The sequence below is a fragment of the Mobula hypostoma genome, chromosome 6 (assembly GCF_963921235.1).
Source record: "Mobula hypostoma chromosome 6, sMobHyp1.1, whole genome shotgun sequence".
Lineage (NCBI taxonomy): Eukaryota > Metazoa > Chordata > Chondrichthyes > Myliobatiformes > Myliobatidae > Mobula > Mobula hypostoma.
The window spans coordinates 45,953,818-45,972,459 of record NC_086102.1 but is presented as its reverse complement, the minus strand read 5'-3'; the positions used below and the strand labels follow the sequence as shown (position 1 = coordinate 45,972,459).

The 18,642-nt window shown below is 38.6% G+C and overlaps 1 protein-coding gene across 1 annotated transcript in view; it reads right to left on the bottom strand.

Annotated features, from left to right (window-relative positions):
* Window positions 1-18,642, bottom strand: part of vangl1 (VANGL planar cell polarity protein 1) — a 60,616-nt gene that overhangs the window by 38,804 nt on the left and 3,170 nt on the right. Inside the window, exons 2-3 of the mRNA XM_063050741.1 lie at window positions 5,239-5,509; window positions 2,337-2,469 (exon numbers count right to left, since the gene is read on the bottom strand). Coding sequence (XP_062906811.1) covers window positions 2,337-2,469; window positions 5,239-5,309 — 204 coding nt within the window. The 5' untranslated portion in view covers window positions 5,310-5,509. The remainder of the gene's footprint in view (window positions 1-2,336; window positions 2,470-5,238; window positions 5,510-18,642) is intronic.

The window sequence follows — 18,642 nt, the reverse complement described above, 5'->3', positions numbered from 1 at the left end:
AAAAGTTAATGCAAATTATGGGCAAGTCATCAAGCACAAGATGAATGGGCAACCACAATTTTATCCATTGAGAATATTGAAGCTATTAAGCATGCCATAATAGTTGCACAAGGCATAACACTGCTGTGACTTATATCTTACACAGTAGTATACAAGCCAAACCAATCAGTTTGTTTAGGTAACCAGGCTGTGCGACTTCAGAACCCATCTTAGTCTTAGAACTGAGAGAAGGATTTGTGGAGGTGTGGATAGCGTAGTGGGGTCAAAGTGGGAGAGAAATCAAGAAGCATATGCGAAGAAATCCTGGAATCCTCTCCAGAATGGTTGCTGGGTCAATAGGATAAAAAGTCACAGAGCGATTATAAAAATGTATCATGGGATATTTTGCCACAAAATAAAATGCCAAAACTTTTGTGCAACTATCCCACACATGACTGAAAACACATTTTATTATTATAGAAAATTTGGAAACAATTCACCTCAGTTTCCTCTAGAGATAGAGGCAACGCAAAAAAGAGAAAAATGGGAGGCAACGCAAAAAAGAGAAAAGTGAAACAAATTTCAAGGAAGGTGGCCAGTTAACTTATTGAGATGTTTATGTATGTACACCTATCCAATGAAGGAAATTAAGGGATAATAAGTATGCTCTCTTTGACCATCAAAACATGGAGGCACCTTCATCAACTCCCACAGCCGCTGATGACCCTGTGATTTCAGTCTCTGAGGCCGATGTGAGAGCATTCTTCAGGAGGGTGAACCCTTGGAAAGCATCTGGCCCAGACGGGGTACCTGGCCAAGTATTAAAGACCCGTACTATTCAACTGGCTGGTGTGATTACTGATATCTTTAACCTCTCACTTCAGCAATCTAAGCTATCTATCCACCTGCTTCAAGCAGGCTTCCTATTATACTGGCGCCCTAAAAGAACATGGTAACCTGCCTCAAAGACTATTGTTCGGTAGCACTTACAGCTACAGTGATGAAGTGCTTTGAGAAGTTCGTGACTAAGTACACTGACTCTTGCCACTGAAACAACTTGGTTCTGCTCTAAATTGCCTACCGTCACAACTGGTCAATATCAGATGACATTTCATTGGCTCTTCACTCAGCTCTCTAACACTGAACAATGAAGATGCATACATTTGGATGTTCTTCATTGACTATAGCTTTGCATTCAATACTATCATCCCCTCAAAACTAATCAATAAGCCTCAATGCTTCCTTGTGCAACCTGATCCTTGATTTCCTCACTTACAGACCCAGTCAGTTTGGACTGGCAACAACATCTTCTCCACAAGCACCATCTATATAGGTGCACCGCAAGACTGTGCCTAGCCCCCTATATACTTGTGACTGTGAGGCTAAGTATAGTTCCAATGCCATATTTAAGTTTGCTGACACCACTGTTGTGGCTGAATCAAAGTTGGTGATGAATCAGCACATAAGAGTCAGATTAAGAATCTGGCTGAATAGTGTTGCAATAACCTCTCACTCTAATCAAAGAGCTGAGTGACTGCAGGAAAAAGAAACCAGAGGTCCATGAGCCAGTCCTCAGAGATGGAGAGGGTCAGCAACTTTAAATGCCTCGGTGCTATCACTTCAGAGGATCTGTCTGAGTCCAACACGTAACAGGCTTTACAAAGGCAGCACAGCACGTCTCTACTTTGCACAGATTTGGCATGACATCTAAAATTTGCGTAAACTTCTACAGATGCGTGGTTTGGAGTATACTGACTATATGTATTACGTCTTGATGTGGGAACATCAATGCCCTTGAATAGAAAAACATGACAAAACGTGCTCCCACTATTGAGCAGATTTATAGGAAGCAATGTCACAGGAAAGCTGCATCCATCATCAAGAATGCAGACAAGCTCCATATCCCACACCACCAGGTTCAGGAATAGTTAATACCCCTTAACCATCAGGCTTTTGAACCAGAGGGTGTAACCTCAATCACCCCAACATTGAATTGATTCCACAACCCAAGGATTCACTTTTAAGGACTGTACAACTCATGTTCTCAATATATATTGTTCATTTATCTTTTATGTATTTGTACAGTTTGTTTTTTCCATAATTTGTCCATCTCTGCCATGTGTAGTTTTTCATTGATTGTATTGTGTTTCTTTCTGTTTACAATGAATGACTGCAAAAAAATAAATATCAGGGTAGTACATGTAACATAATATACTTTAATAAATTTACTCTGAAACCACAAAATACATATATAATTGCCAATGCCCATTTCAATATAGCAACTCAAAGAGCTGCAGCAAAATCTTAGTAGCTTTTACACACACAGCCATAATTTTGAAACATGTTTAGCCTCTTACCTGTACAGTCTCATCTCCACGTGTTGACTCATTGCCCAGTAGTGGCTCTGCTGGAGGTGTCTGGATGGTAACAGATTTCTCAGACCGACTGCCATCTTTGTTTCTGGATTTTTGCCGGTCCCGATTCCTTTCACTGATGAAGCAAAAGCAGGGATTTAAACTCTCACAAGAGTTAAAACTCGACAAAGCGATACCGCAATTTAAAGCAGAATACCACAATTCAACATTAACTACACAAAAATAATAAATGTGCCCTTCCAACCTGATTTTATAGTATCATGCTTAGCTCAAATATGCTCAGACATTGAGCCTTTCTCTCATTTTAACAGAATGAACTCTAGCAAACTTCACTCAAAAACTCCCTCAAATGTAACATAACAGAACGTTTAGATATACGAATTAGGAACATTTCAAAGGATAAATGAAAATGTAAATAATTGGAATAGAACAGTATGGGGTGGGGGAGGAAGAGAAGAATCAAAATGTCTTAATGGATAGTAAGAATTATTGTACAAAGTTAATCCTAAATGACTTACAGTGGGCTCTGGTTAATTGGGACACACCAGGATCAGTACATTTTAGCCCAATTAAGTGACGTGACTGCTCCAGTTAGCCGATATTTTATGGAAATAGTTAAAAGGCGTTCCAAAGACAAGCTACCATTTAACTGGGTAACAAATCATGTATTTAAATGAAATACAGAACAAATTAGAGCACTACCAATACTCCTACAATATTATAAAACTGTATCAGTTCCTAATAATTATTGCTGCTGTGTTCTTTTTGCTTGGCTGTAAATGAACAAAATCAACACAAACACCTAGTGCAAATAATAGACAACCTTCATTCAACACACATCAAAGTTGCTGGTGAACACAGCAGGCCAGGCAGCATCTCTAGGAAGCGGTACAGTCGATGTTTCGGGCCAAAACCCTTACTGTACCTCTTCCTAGAGATGCTGCCTGGCCTGCTGTGTTCACCAGCAAGTTTGATGTGTGTTGCAGACAACTTTCATTGCCTTCCTGCATAAAGTCGAAATAGAAACAAAATTATCAAAAAAAAAAATCACTGCTTTTGGAACTGGTGTTTATTACCCAAATGGATAACATAACAAAAGCACACGCAACTTAAAAATTGCTCGCTCCATAATGTCTAAAGGCCATTTCTGGTATCTCCAAGACTGAATGCCTGAAACTACAGTGAGCAAAACAGTTTGGAATTGTCTTGCTGCTAGTTTATCGCCAACTATCAACTGACAAAAATCACTAGATTTTGAACACAAGCACACTATTTAAAGACTATTCGGTCTTAACAATTGTCAAGTCTAAGTGCACGTAAATAACGTTAGTTAGAAACTGTTCGGCAACAGTCTTCTGTCCCAATTAAGTGCCATGGTGTCCCAAATAAACAAAGGGAATCCTAGTTATTTTCTCAATTAGTTTTTGTTCATTGAGTTGTTCCCAGTACAGGGCTGCCCCAATCCACTGATGGCTCAATTAACTGGAATCCACTGTACTACCTCCTATTTCTCGCTAACATCTAAAGGAATACAGAGGAAATCAGTTTTTTTGGCCCCCCCAGAAAAGCTGGTTTGTAATCAGCTGACAAAACAGCACTCTCATTTAAGCATTTCACCTCCCCTTTCTTCCACATTTTTATTGTGGTCATCTCATGTTGACTGAATCCTAACAACGGCAATTATTGGATGCACCTAAATTTTACCATCACAGAACTGTGATGATCTAATATACTGTGTCACTTGGAGTGCTTTAGTTGATATTTTAAAGAAAAAAAGCACATTAGAATATAGACAAAACCACTGCCAATCAACTACCATTAATGGTGGTACTAAAGTCAACTCTGGAAAAGATAAGCTAATTTACCATGCTAATGTGCAATTACTCCTAAATTAATGTAATACACAACATTGTCCAAAAGAAATACATATGGCTAATGTGTCTGGATGTCAAATGCTTAGTTAAACTCCTGTTAGATTATATAATGAAGGAGGCATGGTGCGGTTTGCACTCAGCAAGGTAGAAAAGGCTACAATTGTATACCAAAATTATACAGGAAATCATGATTTTTTTTGCTGTTGCATCAAGCATTCCCACAATTCCCACAGAACACAGCCTGAAGATTAAGGTGATTAATGTGTTAAGAGCTTCACTGTTCATTAAGGCTGTTCATAAGGTGATTGCAGTGGCTCTAATAACTTTAGTGTATATTCTAATTTGTTGATCCATAGAAACATAGAAAATAGGTGCAGGAGTAGGCCATTCAGCCCTTCGAGCCTGCACCGCCATCTATTATGACCATGGCTGATCATCCAACTCAGAACCCCGCCCCAGCCTTCCCTCCATACCCCCTGACCCCCGTAGCCACAAGGGCCATATCTAACTCCCTCTTAAATATAGCCAATGAACTGGCCTCAACAGTTTCCTGTGGCAGAGAATTCCACAGATTCACCACTCTCTGTGTGAAGAAGTTTTTCCTAATCTTGGTCCTAAAAGGCTTCCCCTCTATCCTCAAACTGTGGCCCCTCGTTCTGGACTTCCCCAACATCGGGAACAATCTTCCTGCATCTAGCCTGTCCAATCCCTTTAGGATCTTATATGTTTCAATCAGATCCCCCCCTCAATCTTCTAAATTCACAAAAACAAACTTGTTGTTCAGTGGGCCAAAAGATTGCTTTCCTAAATTTGTGATCATTTTAACTGGGTGTAAATTTCCTTTGTAACAGAATTACTTATTGTTTAATGTTAAACAAAGTCAGCAGTGTTCCAAAGAACTTCCTCCAATTCTTTTCAAGAGGAGCTTATATAAAGGTCTGCTTTAGTTACTATGGAAGCCTAATTATATTGCCAACATTAAAAACTACTCTAAAAGAAACAATACCAACCCATGTCTGTGAGAACTCTTGGAGCGGCCCGAATAGTAGGAATATCCCGAGTACGTGGATTCTGTGTCCATTGTTGCAGCTTCCTTGCTGATAGGAAGGTAGGCAGATTTCCAACAGTTAATGGATTTTGTTCTGGTTTTCTGGGGGCCAAACAGGGGTTTGTGAATGCTCTTGTCCAAGCCAGATGGGATGGTCAGTAGGCTGGCAGCATGGCTCTTTAAATGGTCTATTTTGGAAGCAAATCGGGGGCTTCTTGTGAAGAAACATTAACCTGCAGCAATAAGAGATAAATAGATATCCCTGAAGTACATTTTAGAGACAACAACACATCTAATGGTTACTACACTCAGGTGGCCCACTAACATAATTACAATACATTGTTCCAAACAGCCACAAGGAAACCACCGCATTACCTCTGTAAATTGAATCTTTAAACCCAGCTATTAAAGAATATCCAAAAAGCACAAGAGGAAATGTTCCCCAAGCAGAATATAAACCAGAAAACCGATGGACTGAATTTATATTGCCTATGCCAACAGTCCACATATGTCCACTCCTATGTTTTATGTATTATGTTTTACATACATGAAGCATAAGCACGCTTGACAAGATTTGATTCAATGGTTGTTTCCATTAAATGCTGCTTTCACTTAATTACAAGGGATTGGAGTAACATTCGCACAGTTATTTCCAGTGGGGCAACCTCCCAATTACATCACTAGATTGATAATTGACTATTCGACAGAAGGGTGAACATGGTTAGACACATGCTTTCTTGCATTTACAGATTTTCACATGGAGATTAAAATGAAAATATTTAAAACATTTACATTAACCTAAATTTTGATTAAAATACAAGTTTCAGTTCAAAATATATTTGGGAATCCACTGAATTGTGTAAGTTTAAACCCCATGCCAGAGTTGGACTGCATATAATATATCTACATTTGGGACATTCTCTTCCAAAGAGGGTTACATTAGTATAGAGCATTAGGAACTATCTTGTTATTATTCTTATATTAATCCTATATGTGATAGATGTCATTTCGAGATAGCTTCTTTAACTCACATGTTTTGGTCATGTCCTTTGTTGGAAAAATATTTTTGACATTATTTCAACCGTTTTGAATATAGACTTACAACCTCATCCAATTACTGCTATCTTTGGATTACCAATGATAGATTCAAATCATTTAATCTCTTCAGCACGCCGGATGATTGCATTTCTTACTTTAATGGCGAGAAGATCCATTTTGCTGAATTGGAAAGAGATTAACCCTCCTACTATATTTCATTTTTTTTCACAAACTATGGTGTGTTTGAATTTGGAAAAAATTAGAAGTGCTGTTTATGACCCTTCCATTAAATTTGAAAAAACCTGGAGGCCATTCATTCAGCATTTTCATATGATGTAATTTGACCATTTCCAAACTTATTTTATTTCTCTGTACTGTTGGTTGAGAGGAATGGAGTCATCGACACTAAGGTTTTCTTCTTCCCCATTCTTAAGTTGTTAGAATTGCCCAAGTCTTTTAGTTTAATTGACTAATTCTGTTTAGTTTAGTTTTTTTTTTAGGATGGGGTTTGTTTTTTTTTTCATTTTTTTTCTTTTTCATGGTTTTTCTTCAGTTTTTTTTGTCCTGTATTATTCATTGTTATCCTACACGATTGGGAGTTTTTGTCAATTTATACTATTTGGTCTTACAATTACTCATTTTAAGTACAACAATGTATCTCCTACTATTTGTATTATTGCTATGTTATGTTTTCATTTTATGAAATTAATAAAAAGATTGAAAAGTAAAGGAATTGTTGCAAAGTATAAAATGCTTTCCAATAACGCCAATGCTATTATATGCAAACTATCACTGAGGGTAATCATGAACATGCATCATTAATACAGTCTTCAGCAAAATAGCAAATTAATATACAACCATATTCACTTCTTTAATATTTAACTCCACCATTTAGGCCATGCCCTCTCCTCGCTGCTGCAGTCGGAAGGATACAGGAACCTTGGATTCTACAACAGTTCAGCAACAGTTATTACACTGGTTCAGGAACCTAATGGTAGAAGGATAATAACCTCAACTTTGTGCCGATTCCACAACCTATGGACTCTACAACTCATTCTCAGCATTATTTACTGATTGTTACTTTTTGTATTTGCACAGTCTGTCTTTTTCACATGGTTGTTTGTCAGTCTGTGTATTCTATTATTTCTTTGTTCTACCATGAACGCCTTCAAGAAAATGCATCTCAAAGTAGCATATGGTGACATACATGTACCTTGATGATAAATTAACTTATCTACCCAGAATCTTGATAGTTTAAAAAAAAAGATACATTGCAATCTGCATTTATATTTAAATCAACATTATATTGTTAGTTATTTCAAGTCGCGCACGAGTTGCTTAATCTTTCAAGGCAGCTCTTCTTTGACATCAGAAGAATTACTGTGAGCCTAATGGGTTTCTTAAGTACCAATAATTTGGTACTCTTGTTTCATAAGTATGAACAGTTTTTTCTCTATTAAACAATGAAGACAAACTGTCAAAACAAGTGGCTATTTAAAAGTCTATGTAACTTTTTTAAAATGCTTACAAAAATGTGTTTATGGGATTTGAACTAGAAATTCCTCAAATTCCCTAGATACTCATACATTTTAAAGCACACTATTAATACACAAGCATGGGAAAAATGATACATTCTACATACTCCATGTACATATGGTTAGGAAGTTCTGTTATAAAAAATACAAACATTGCACAAGACCATATCAGATGATCCGGCAAAGTTCTACAAATTAAGCACTCTAAAACCAAAATAATAGCAAAATTGAATTTGTAAGCATGTATTGAACTTATGGTCTTTACAGTTAATTGCACAAAATTTTTCATTTTAACTTACACTTTACTGGACAATTTTGCCATTTAGTCACCAAATAAGCTCTAAACATTAAGTGATCAGACACATAATGCAGGGAAATATTTAACTGCAAAGATTTTGTTATAATAGTTGATTAATTTACTTCTGATCACAACCAGATCAAGGAGATGCCAAGTCAATGAAGTATGTTGGTTCATCTCACCTTTGAGCTCTGAATCCACAGCTCTTCAGGTGCTTAATGAGTACATTTATTTTAGAAAAAAAGTGAGCATTTCTGCCTGCACAATTTCAGGCAATTGAACTCCAGATCCACGGTGTTCACTGAACAAAATAATTTTCTTTCAAGAGACTAGATTAGTTCCTTATAGCAACTAATTTAGATCTACGCTCATTTAACTACTGGCTTCTCCGCTAAAGTGCTTTTTATTGTGTAATTCCATCATAACTATTAGAAAAAAAATTAAACTGCCTGTCTCTTTTGTTCCAAAGAAAACAACACCACCTTATCCTGTCTCTCAGCCATAGCAATATCCTCAACTTTCCTCTGCACCTATCTAGCACTGTACACACAAAACAATAAAGTACTTTTAAAAATGTACCGACTAATGGTGTCCATCTCTCCTCCCATCACCACCAATAATTCAGATATACAAAGTTCCTCACTGCAAGAGCTCCTAACTTTAGAATGTCAAATTTTGTTTCTCTTCTGTGATTAGTGATACCGTGGTATAAGCTTGACCTGCATCTTAGCAAAATTATACAATCGGATGATCTTGAACAGGATTCGCACCGCCATTGACCCTAAGCTAAGATTCAATCAGAATGGTTTTTGGCGGAAGCGCACAACAGTAATGCAAATACTTGCTCTCCGTAGGATCATCAAGGAAGTCAAGAAGAACAACCTACCAGCCATGCTTACTTACATCGATTTCCGCAAAGCTTTTGACTCCATTCACCGAGGTAAAACGCTGAAGATCGTGAAAGCTTATGGAGTGTCAGACCATCTACTGAGAGCAATAGAGTCCAGTTATACCAAACCCATGGCGAAAGTTGTATCACCAGATGGAGAAACAGCAGTGTTCGAGCTCCTAGCTGGTGTGCTGCAAGGAGACACTCTGGCACCCTACATGTTTATAATCGTCCTTGATTATGCTCTGCGTCAAGCTACCAAAGATCATGACAAGCTTGGTTTTACTATAAGACCAGGGCGAACCAAAAGGGTCAGACCAGTTACGCTCATTGATCTCGATTTTGCAGATGACATAGTCCTGCTCTCTGACCAGATGGAGGAAGCACAGCAGCGACTGATAAAAGTAGAAATTGTATGCAATAAAGTTGGACTTCACCTAAACGCTAAAAAGACAGTGCACATGGCATTAAACTGCAACGAAGGTACTCTCAAGACCGTAGGGAATGATACCATTAAGGAAGTCTTTGACTACACGTACCTCAGGTCAAGAATGATGAGTTTGGAGAAGGACATAAAGATACAGAAGGCGCTGGCGTGAAGGGCTATGAACGACATGAAGGAAATCTGGAAGTCGAACCTGACCAGAAGGCTTAAAAAGACGGTCTTCACAGCAGTCATAAGAGTCCATTCTCACATACAGATGCGAGATGTGGACACTCACCAAGACGATGCAAAAGTCTCTAGATGGTTGCTATACACGAATGCTCCGGATGGCTCTTGACGTGAGTTGGCAACAGCACATGATGAACGTCGAGCTCTATAACAACCTACCGATGCTCACCACTAAAATTGAGGCGAGAAGACTGCAACTAGCGGGGCACTATCTACGCCACCCCGAGCTACCTGCCAGCCTAGTCATCATATGGAAGCCCAAGCATGGGAGGATGAACCCTGGGCGCTTTCCCAAGACTATGGTGAACACGCTCCTAGAAGACAGTGGCGCTGATAATTTAGATGAACTGAACACACTGATGAGGGAGAGGGAAAAGTGGAGAGTCCGTCATCGTGCCTGACGCCAGCCCCCTAGGCCTGAGTCGACGTAGTAGTAGTATTAGTAGTCTGTGATTAGTAGCCTTTTTTAATAAATCATTTTCCATGATCTTAAGTTTTGCTGGCAGGCCCATCCCTTATTGCCCTTGAGAAGGTACTGGTAAGCAGTGTTCTTGAAATGCTACAGTCCTGGTGAGGGCACTTTCATGCCTTGATACAGTAATTGCAGCTTGTTCATGTTCAGATTAATGTTACTTGCCTCACTCCATTCTTAGCTATCTAGTCATAGGCAAAAGATTTAGATTATTAGATTATGAGGACTCTTTTATTGTTATTTAATAGTGCATGCATTAAGAAATGATATAATGTTTCTCCAGAATGATATCACAGAAACACATGACAAACTGACTGAAAAACTGACAAAAACCATGTAATTATAACATATAGTTACAACAATGCAAAGCAATACCGTAGTTTGATAAAGAACAGACCATGGGCACGGTAAAAAGTCTCAAAGTCTCTCAAAGTCCCATCATCTCACGCAGACGGTGAACCTCCAGTGCCGCAAACTTGCCGATGAAGCATCCTGGAAGTATCCGACCACAGTCTGACTCAGAGTCGATCTGAAAACTCCGAGCCTCCGACCAGCTCTCCGACACCGAGCACCATCTCTGCCGAGCGCTTCGACCCCGGCCCCAGCAACAGGCAATGCCGAGGATATGGGGCCTTCCCTCCAGAGATTCTCGATCGCACAGTAGCAGCGGCAGCGAAGCGGGCATTCCAGAAGTTTCTCCAGGTGTTCCTCCGTGCTTCTCACGGCTGTCTCCATCATATCAGGATTGTGCACGGCCCCCTAGTTAACACATATGATACTTTCTAGAAATAAAGATAAGAACGATGAATTTGTGACTGAGGAGCTGATGCCAGGGGCAGTGATTCAGGTTCTTGGACCACTGGGATCTCTTCTGGGGTAGAGGCAACTTGGACAAGAGCAGCGGACTGCATTTGAAGGAGAAAGGGACCAATATCTTTCAGTGGAAATTTGCTAAAGCTTCATGTGAGGGTTTAAATTAAATTAGCAACGAATAAAACAGTATCTGGCAAGATCAAGTTTAGTAATCAGGATTGCCAGGGACACAGTAAAAGCAGGAAAATGAATTCCTAGTTAAACTGCATTTGCTTAAACAGGCAAGGTGGATGAACTTACTGTGCATTCACTTTGAAGACTGGGACCTTACAGCCACAAGAAAACCATGGTTAATAGAAGGGCAGGAGTGGCAGCTCAGTATTCCAGGATTCAAATGCTACAGTCATGACTGAAGTATAAATAAGCGAGGAGGAAATGTTGCCTTTTTGATGAGGGAAAACATAACAGCAGTACTCAGAGATTCCCCAGTATTAATTGAACTATCCAGAATGTTAAAGGTTTGGAAGGGTGGAATTTTTGAGATGTGTCCAATAAAGTTTCCTGAATCAATTCAGGAGGGTACAATATGCACCATTTCTTAGCAGAAACAAGGCAGGGCAAGTAACTGAAGTGGCAATAAGGGAGCACTTTCAATCAAGCAACCATAATTCTATTGGTTTTAAGGCCCTGATAAAAAAGGATAGGGCAGATCCATAGGTTAGGGTAATAAAAAGAAGCAAGCTAATTATGGAGGAATTGGACAAAATCTAGCAGAAGTCAAATGGGTCAGCCTGTTTGAAGGGAAAGGAACAATAGGCAAGTGGGAAGTTTTTAAAAGAGTGCAATATCAGAAGACCAGGAGCAGCATATTCCTGCTAGGGTTAAGTGTAAACCTGTCAAGTTTATAGAACCTTGGCTGATGAAAGGAATTGAGACTCTGGTCAAAATAAAAGCACACATTGGTTCAGAAGATCAGGGATGATTGAATCCTTTGACTATAAATAGAAATACTCTTAAGGGGAAAGAGAGGGTTTGAGATGTACAATGGCATGCAAATGTTTGGACACCCATGGTCAAAATTTCTGTTACTGTGAATAGCTAAGCGAGTAAAAGATTAACTGATTTCCAAAAGGTAAAAAGTTAAAGATGACACATTTCTTTAATATTTTAAGCAAGATTACTTTTTTATTTCCATCTTTTACAGTTTCAAAATAACAAAAAAGGAAAAGGGCCTGAAGCAAAAGTTTGGGCACCCTGCATGGTCAGTACTTAGTAACACCCCCTTTGGCAAGTATCACAGCTTGCAAACGCTTTCTGTAGCCAGCTAAGAGTCTTTCAATTCTTGTTTGGGGAATTTTTGCCCATTCCTCCTTGCAAAAGGCTTCTAGTTCTGTGAGATTCTTGGGCCGTCTTACATGCACTGCTCTTGAGGTCTATCCACAGACTTTCAATGATGTTTAGGTCGGGGGACTGTGAGGGCAAAACCTTCAGCTTGAGCCTCTTGAGGTAGTCCATTGTGGATTTTGAGGTGTGTTTAGGATCATTATCCTGTTGTAGAAGGCATCCTTTTTTCAGCTTCAGCTTTTTAACAGACGGTGTGATGTTTGCTTCCAGAATTTGCTGGTATTTAACTGAATTCATTCTTCCCTCTACCAGTGAAATGTTCCCCGTGCCACTGGCTGCAACACAAGCCCAAAGCATGATCGATCCACCCCCATGCTTAACAGTTGGAGAGATGTTCTTTTCATGAAATTCTGCACCCTTTTTTCTCCAAACATACCTTTGCTCATTGCGGCCAAAAAGCTCTATTTTTTCAGTCCACAGGACTTGTTTCCAAAATGCATCAGGCTTGTTTAGATGTTCCTTTGCAAACTTCTGATGCTGAATTTTGTGGTGAAGACACAGGGAAGGTTTTCTTCTGATGACTCTTCCATGAAGGTCATATTTGTGCAGGTGTTGCTGCACAGTAGAACAGTGTACCACCACTCCAGAATCTGCTAAATCTTCCTGAAGGTCTTTTGCAGTCAAATGGGGGTTTTGATTTGCCTTTCTAGCAATCCTACGAGCAGTTCTCTTGGAAAGTTTTCTTGATCTTCCAGACCTCAACTTGACCTCCACTGTTCCTGTTAACTGCCATTTCTTACATTACGAACTGAGGAAATGGCTACCTGAAAACGCTTTGCTATCTTCATATAGCCTTCTCCTGTTTTGTGGGCATCATTTATTTTAATTTTTAGAGTGCCAGGCAACTGCTTAGAGGAGCCCATGGCTGCTGATTGTTGGGACAAGGTTCGAGGAGTCAGGGCATTTATAAAGCTTTGAGATTTGCATCACCTGACCTTTCCTAATGATGACTGTGAACAAGCCATAGCCCTAACAAGCTAATTAAGGTCTGAGACCTTGGTAGAAGTAATCTGAGAGCTCAAATCTCTTGGGGTGCCCAAACTTCTGCATGGTGCTCCTTTCCTTTTTCTCACTCTAAAATTGAACAAAACAAAAATAATACACTAATCTTGGCTAAAATGTTGAAAAGAATGGTTCATCTTTAACTTTATGACTTTTAGAGATCAGTTCATCTTCTACTCACTTATCTATTCACAGTAACAGAAATTTTGACCGGGGTGCCCAAACTTCTGCATACCACTGTACCTAGCAGGTAAGATTAAGGAAAATCCCAAGAGATTCTATAGCTATATTAAGAGTAAAAGAATGGCTAAGGAGAGAGTATACCCCTTCAGAATTCAGCAGGTTTTTGATTTGAAGTAGTAACAAAAGTGGTAGATAAGTTGAAAGTGGTAGATATGTTGTCCACTTTGACAAATGAGGTCTTCAACAAGCTCCCACATGATAGGCTGGTCTGGAAGGTTAGGTCCCATGGAATCCAGGGAGCACTCAATAAGGTGAACTCAAAATTGGCTAGGAGTTGATGGTGGTTGTTGAAGGTTGCTTTCTGGAATGGAGACTAGTTGTGACTAGTGATGTGCCACAGGGACCTTTGATATTTAGATAAGTGGTTTGGATCTGAATGCACAGGACTTGATCAGTAAATTTGCAAATGACAAAATTAGAGGTTGCTGATAGCAAAGATTATTGTAGGTTACAAATGAATCTTGTCACTTGAGCTGAGGAATGGCAAATGAATTTCAATACAGGTAAGTATGAGAAGTCAAACCAGTGTAGGACTTGTACTATGATACGTAGGCACAACGGAGTGTAATGGAACAGAGGGAGCACAGAGTACAAGTTCAGTTCCTCGGCATAAACATCACCGAGGATCTCACATGGTCTGTACATACCGGCTCTGTGGTGAAAAAGGCACAACAGCGCCTTCTTTACCTCACGAACAGTTGAAGAAGTTTGGTATGGCCCCCCAAATTCTTAGAACTTTCTATAGAGGCACAATTGAGAGCATCCTGACTGGCTGCATCACTGCCTGGTATGGGAACTGTACTTCCCTCAATTGCAGGATTCAGCACAGAGTGGTGCGGACAGCCCAGCGCATCTGTAGATGTGAACTTCCCATGATTCAGGATATTTACAAAGACCGGTATGTAAAAAGGGCCCGAAGGATCATTAGGGACCCGGGTCACCCCAACCACAAACTGTGCCAGCTGCTACCATCCAGGAAGTGGTACTGCAGTATAAAAGCCAGGACTTACAGGCTTCGGGACAGCTTCTTCCACCAGGCCATCAGACTGCTTAATTCATGCTGACTCAACTGTATTTCTATGTTATTATCCTATGACTATCCTGTTGTACATATTTATTATAAATTACAATAATTGCACATTTGAACAAAGACGTAACGTAAAGATTTTTACTCCTCGTGTATATGTAGGATGCAAGTAAAGTCAATTCAATTCATAGCTCATTGAAAGTAGCATCACGGATAGACAGGTGGTGAAAAATGCATTTGTAACATGTCATCAGGCATGGCATTAAATATAGGAGTTGGGACATCATGTTGCAGTTGTACAAGTCATTGCTGAGGCTGTACTTGGAGTACTGTGTATAGTTTTGGTCATCTTGTTGGGTGATTAAATTGGAAAGAATACAATAAAAGATTTGCGAATATTGTCAGGATTAAAGGTCTGAGTTATGAGGAGAGGTAGCCCAGGCTAGCTTTTTATTCCTTGCTATGCAGGAAAATGAGGGATTATCATATAGAGGTTTATAAAATCAGGAGGGCATAGATAAGATGGCTGGTAACAGTCTTTGTCCCAGGGTACAGGAGTTCAAAACTAGGCAGCATAGATTTAGGGCAGGAGGGAAAAGATTGAAAAGGGACCTGAGGGTAGTTTTTCCACACAAAGGATGGTGAGTATTTGGAATGAGCTACCAGTGGAAGTGACTGAGGCAGGTACTATAATACTTAAGAAGCACTTGTACAGATACACGCAGGGGGTCAGGATTAGAGGGAGCAGGCTCAACACTGGAAATTCCGGCTAGATGGGTAGGCACCATGGTCAGTGTGGACTTACTGGGTCAAAGAATCTGTACCCATGTTGTATTGCTGTATGTCCATTCTAATGATATCAAATTGCATCATCTCAACCCATGATGCTTCAATGCAAACTGTCGCTGTTCTTATTTTAGGAAAATGCAAAGCCAGTCAATATGCATGGAGATTAGAAGTGAATCTTGTCACTTAAGTGGGCTGTTACTCTTCTGACTTTAATATAATTGCTCCAAAAGCTAGTTTTCCCTCCAGACCCTATTTCAGCCTCATGGGAGACAAAGTTTAGGAGTTCCAACTTCAAAGACTGCTTCATTTTGTGCCAGTGTCTCTGCTAACATTTCCCAAGTCAACATCTGATTGTTGGCTCGGCACTATTGTTAATGCTATGTAATGTAATTTCTTTGTGAATAATGTGAACTATGACAGACTGAGTACCAATAAATTCTGAAATAGCTTAATAAGAAATTTGTAAGAAGCGAATTATTTCACATCTGCCCTATGCCACAGGATAATCAAATTACCAAAAAAAAACCCCTCAAAAATACAATTGGAGGACAGTACTATTCTTGCTGGATTGAGTTATCACAAAACCAATGTGCTTGCGACATTTCTGGTATTATCCATGATCAATACACAGCCAACACTTTAATACAGAGCTGTGCAAAGGAGCATTTATAATGGGAATAGCTTTTGGTTGCTACGCTGTAGACATCAGAAAACATGCTGCATTAATTTCTGTGCAATCTTTCATTTCTTCACATCCAAAAAACAATTTACAAAAGTTATTGAATATTAAGGCATCCATTGCAATGATCTCCAAAAAGAAATCTGGTGGCTAATTTGGCCAATGCTGTTAAATTTTATTTCCATTCAAAGGCCTGTAGCATTAGCAACAACCTCATTCAGCACATTCTCTTCAATCTTACTCATTCGAATTTGTAGCTGGGGTAACTGAGATGGGAGAGCTTGCCTTTAAGTTCAATAAAGCTTTTGTCAAAGATGCTTTCCATATTATGCCACAAAAGCAACAGTTGTGCTTGTTGGCATTTTGTACATTAAATGTATTTTGAACTGCAAAAAAACTTTCTATTTGTTGTTTCAGATATGGGGGAAATCCAAATCTGTGAAGGCTCTATTTAAGACTCCTGATAATAGCTATACTATTAGAGCATCAGCACAATGGACAAAGACTGACTGTAGGATCGACCTCTTGAATTATGACCTTCATTGTTCAACTTTAAACTCTGGAATGGATGTTCAAATCAACCAAATTTTAATGGTGTCACATGCATTCAATTAACAATTTTTTCCACAAATAATTAATGATATAAAAATTATAAATAAGAAGTTAGTTTCTACATTGCATTATGAAGACAATAACTCAACAAATTCTTAACTTATACTCTAAAGAAAGAACATTACAGAGGTAGACTTTGGCATTTAATCTCACTGTGGCACATATTGTGGAAGTCAATGAACCATAAAGGTTCATCAGAACTAATGATGGAATCACATTATACAAATGTTTGTAGACAGATTTTCTGTTCTGTATGCTTAAATATGTTACAATTCACTATAAAATTATTCTGTCCAATAAGATAATAGCATTATGTGGTATTTTCCCTCTGTTGAGTAAGCCTAACAATTTACCTAGCTTGAGTATTACTGACCCACTTTTGGCTTAAAAAGTAACGGACCACATTTGTTATTTTGGCCGTAGATTTGGAGCTGAAAATTGTTGAAAATAATATTTACTATTCCCTTCCTTGGAGGAATCTGCTTTGGAACCCAGATTTCTCTTAAATAAAAACTATTCATAAATTCAATAAAGGGAACAAATTTCTTAATCATCTGCAGGCTGCACTGGAAAGATGATTAGAAATTTAGTATTCAAGCCTCACTGCGAGGTTTTACACAACAGGAAATCTCTTGTAGTTTCAAAAATTCAGTTTAAATGATAAATTCAGAATTTGATGAAAATTATACCACTTCACTCAAGGATTGAAGCTGATTAGCATTTGCATGAAAGCTTTGCTTGTATTTAAACAACACCAAAGATAATACAAAATAAAGAGCAGTGCTTCAAAAATAATCTTGGCAAAATTTTACACTATATTTTTGGACCAATAGAGTAATTATCAATTAAAACTACCCTTTTAACAAGTTTCATGAATTTCGGGGAATTACTCATTTTGTAAATAAACAGTTCTGATCCAGAAATGCAGCTTGGTTTAGAAATGCAGGAAAGTACATGACAAGTAGTAATGTATTCGCATAAAATAGTTATCCTAGATATTCTCCCCTCAAAATTTCTTCAGTATCTTCTCCCTCTACCTCCTTATACAATACTCTTCTCATACTTAGTTTGTAACTTCCAGGAGATCAGCCATTTCTCCTGATTACACAGTTTATGACAATGAAAATAAGATCTTGCTAAATAATTTATAACTCGATACACTATGATTGTATTTTCCATCCCCTCAAGAAATTTAATTATTTCCCTTAACTTTTCCCTTTAGTATCAAGAATAACACTTTTCACTCTCTTGATAGTTTGGTTCTTGAGCTAAAAGCTAACTACTGAATTTTCTGTTCTGCCTTTATGTTTTTAAACTCTCAATGTAATTCAGTGACCAAAATTGCTTTTATTCCAGCATACACTGAGTTTTCCTTCTGCTGCTGCACACTGTGCTATTGTTTCCAGTGAGGTTTCCATGAACACTTTTACAAAAGCCATCATTTTTTCAAAAAAAAATCCATTGCAAAGTGCTCCCAAAAGAAATTCAATGCCAATAAATCAACATCAATGTTACTAAATGTCATTTCCATTCAGAAATCTGTGACATTAGCATCAACCTCACTTACCACATATTTCCAAATTTATTTGCATTATTCAGAGCCATTTAGCTCACGTTGTGACTTCCCTCCATTTGATCCATTATTTGACAATGTAATTGCTATCTGACACTCGTGTGTACCTTCCCAAGCTATTCAGATCTCTGCCAATGGTTAACATTATAAACAGAACCATCTTTTGTTATTTCTAATGTAGCCAAGGTACAGTATGTCAGAAGTCTGCCTCTCATACAATACCATTTTACACATTTGATTAATTGCTTTAACATGATTATCACTATAATTTAAAATCAAGCCCACCTTGCTTACTATGATCATACATCTTGAATCTTCA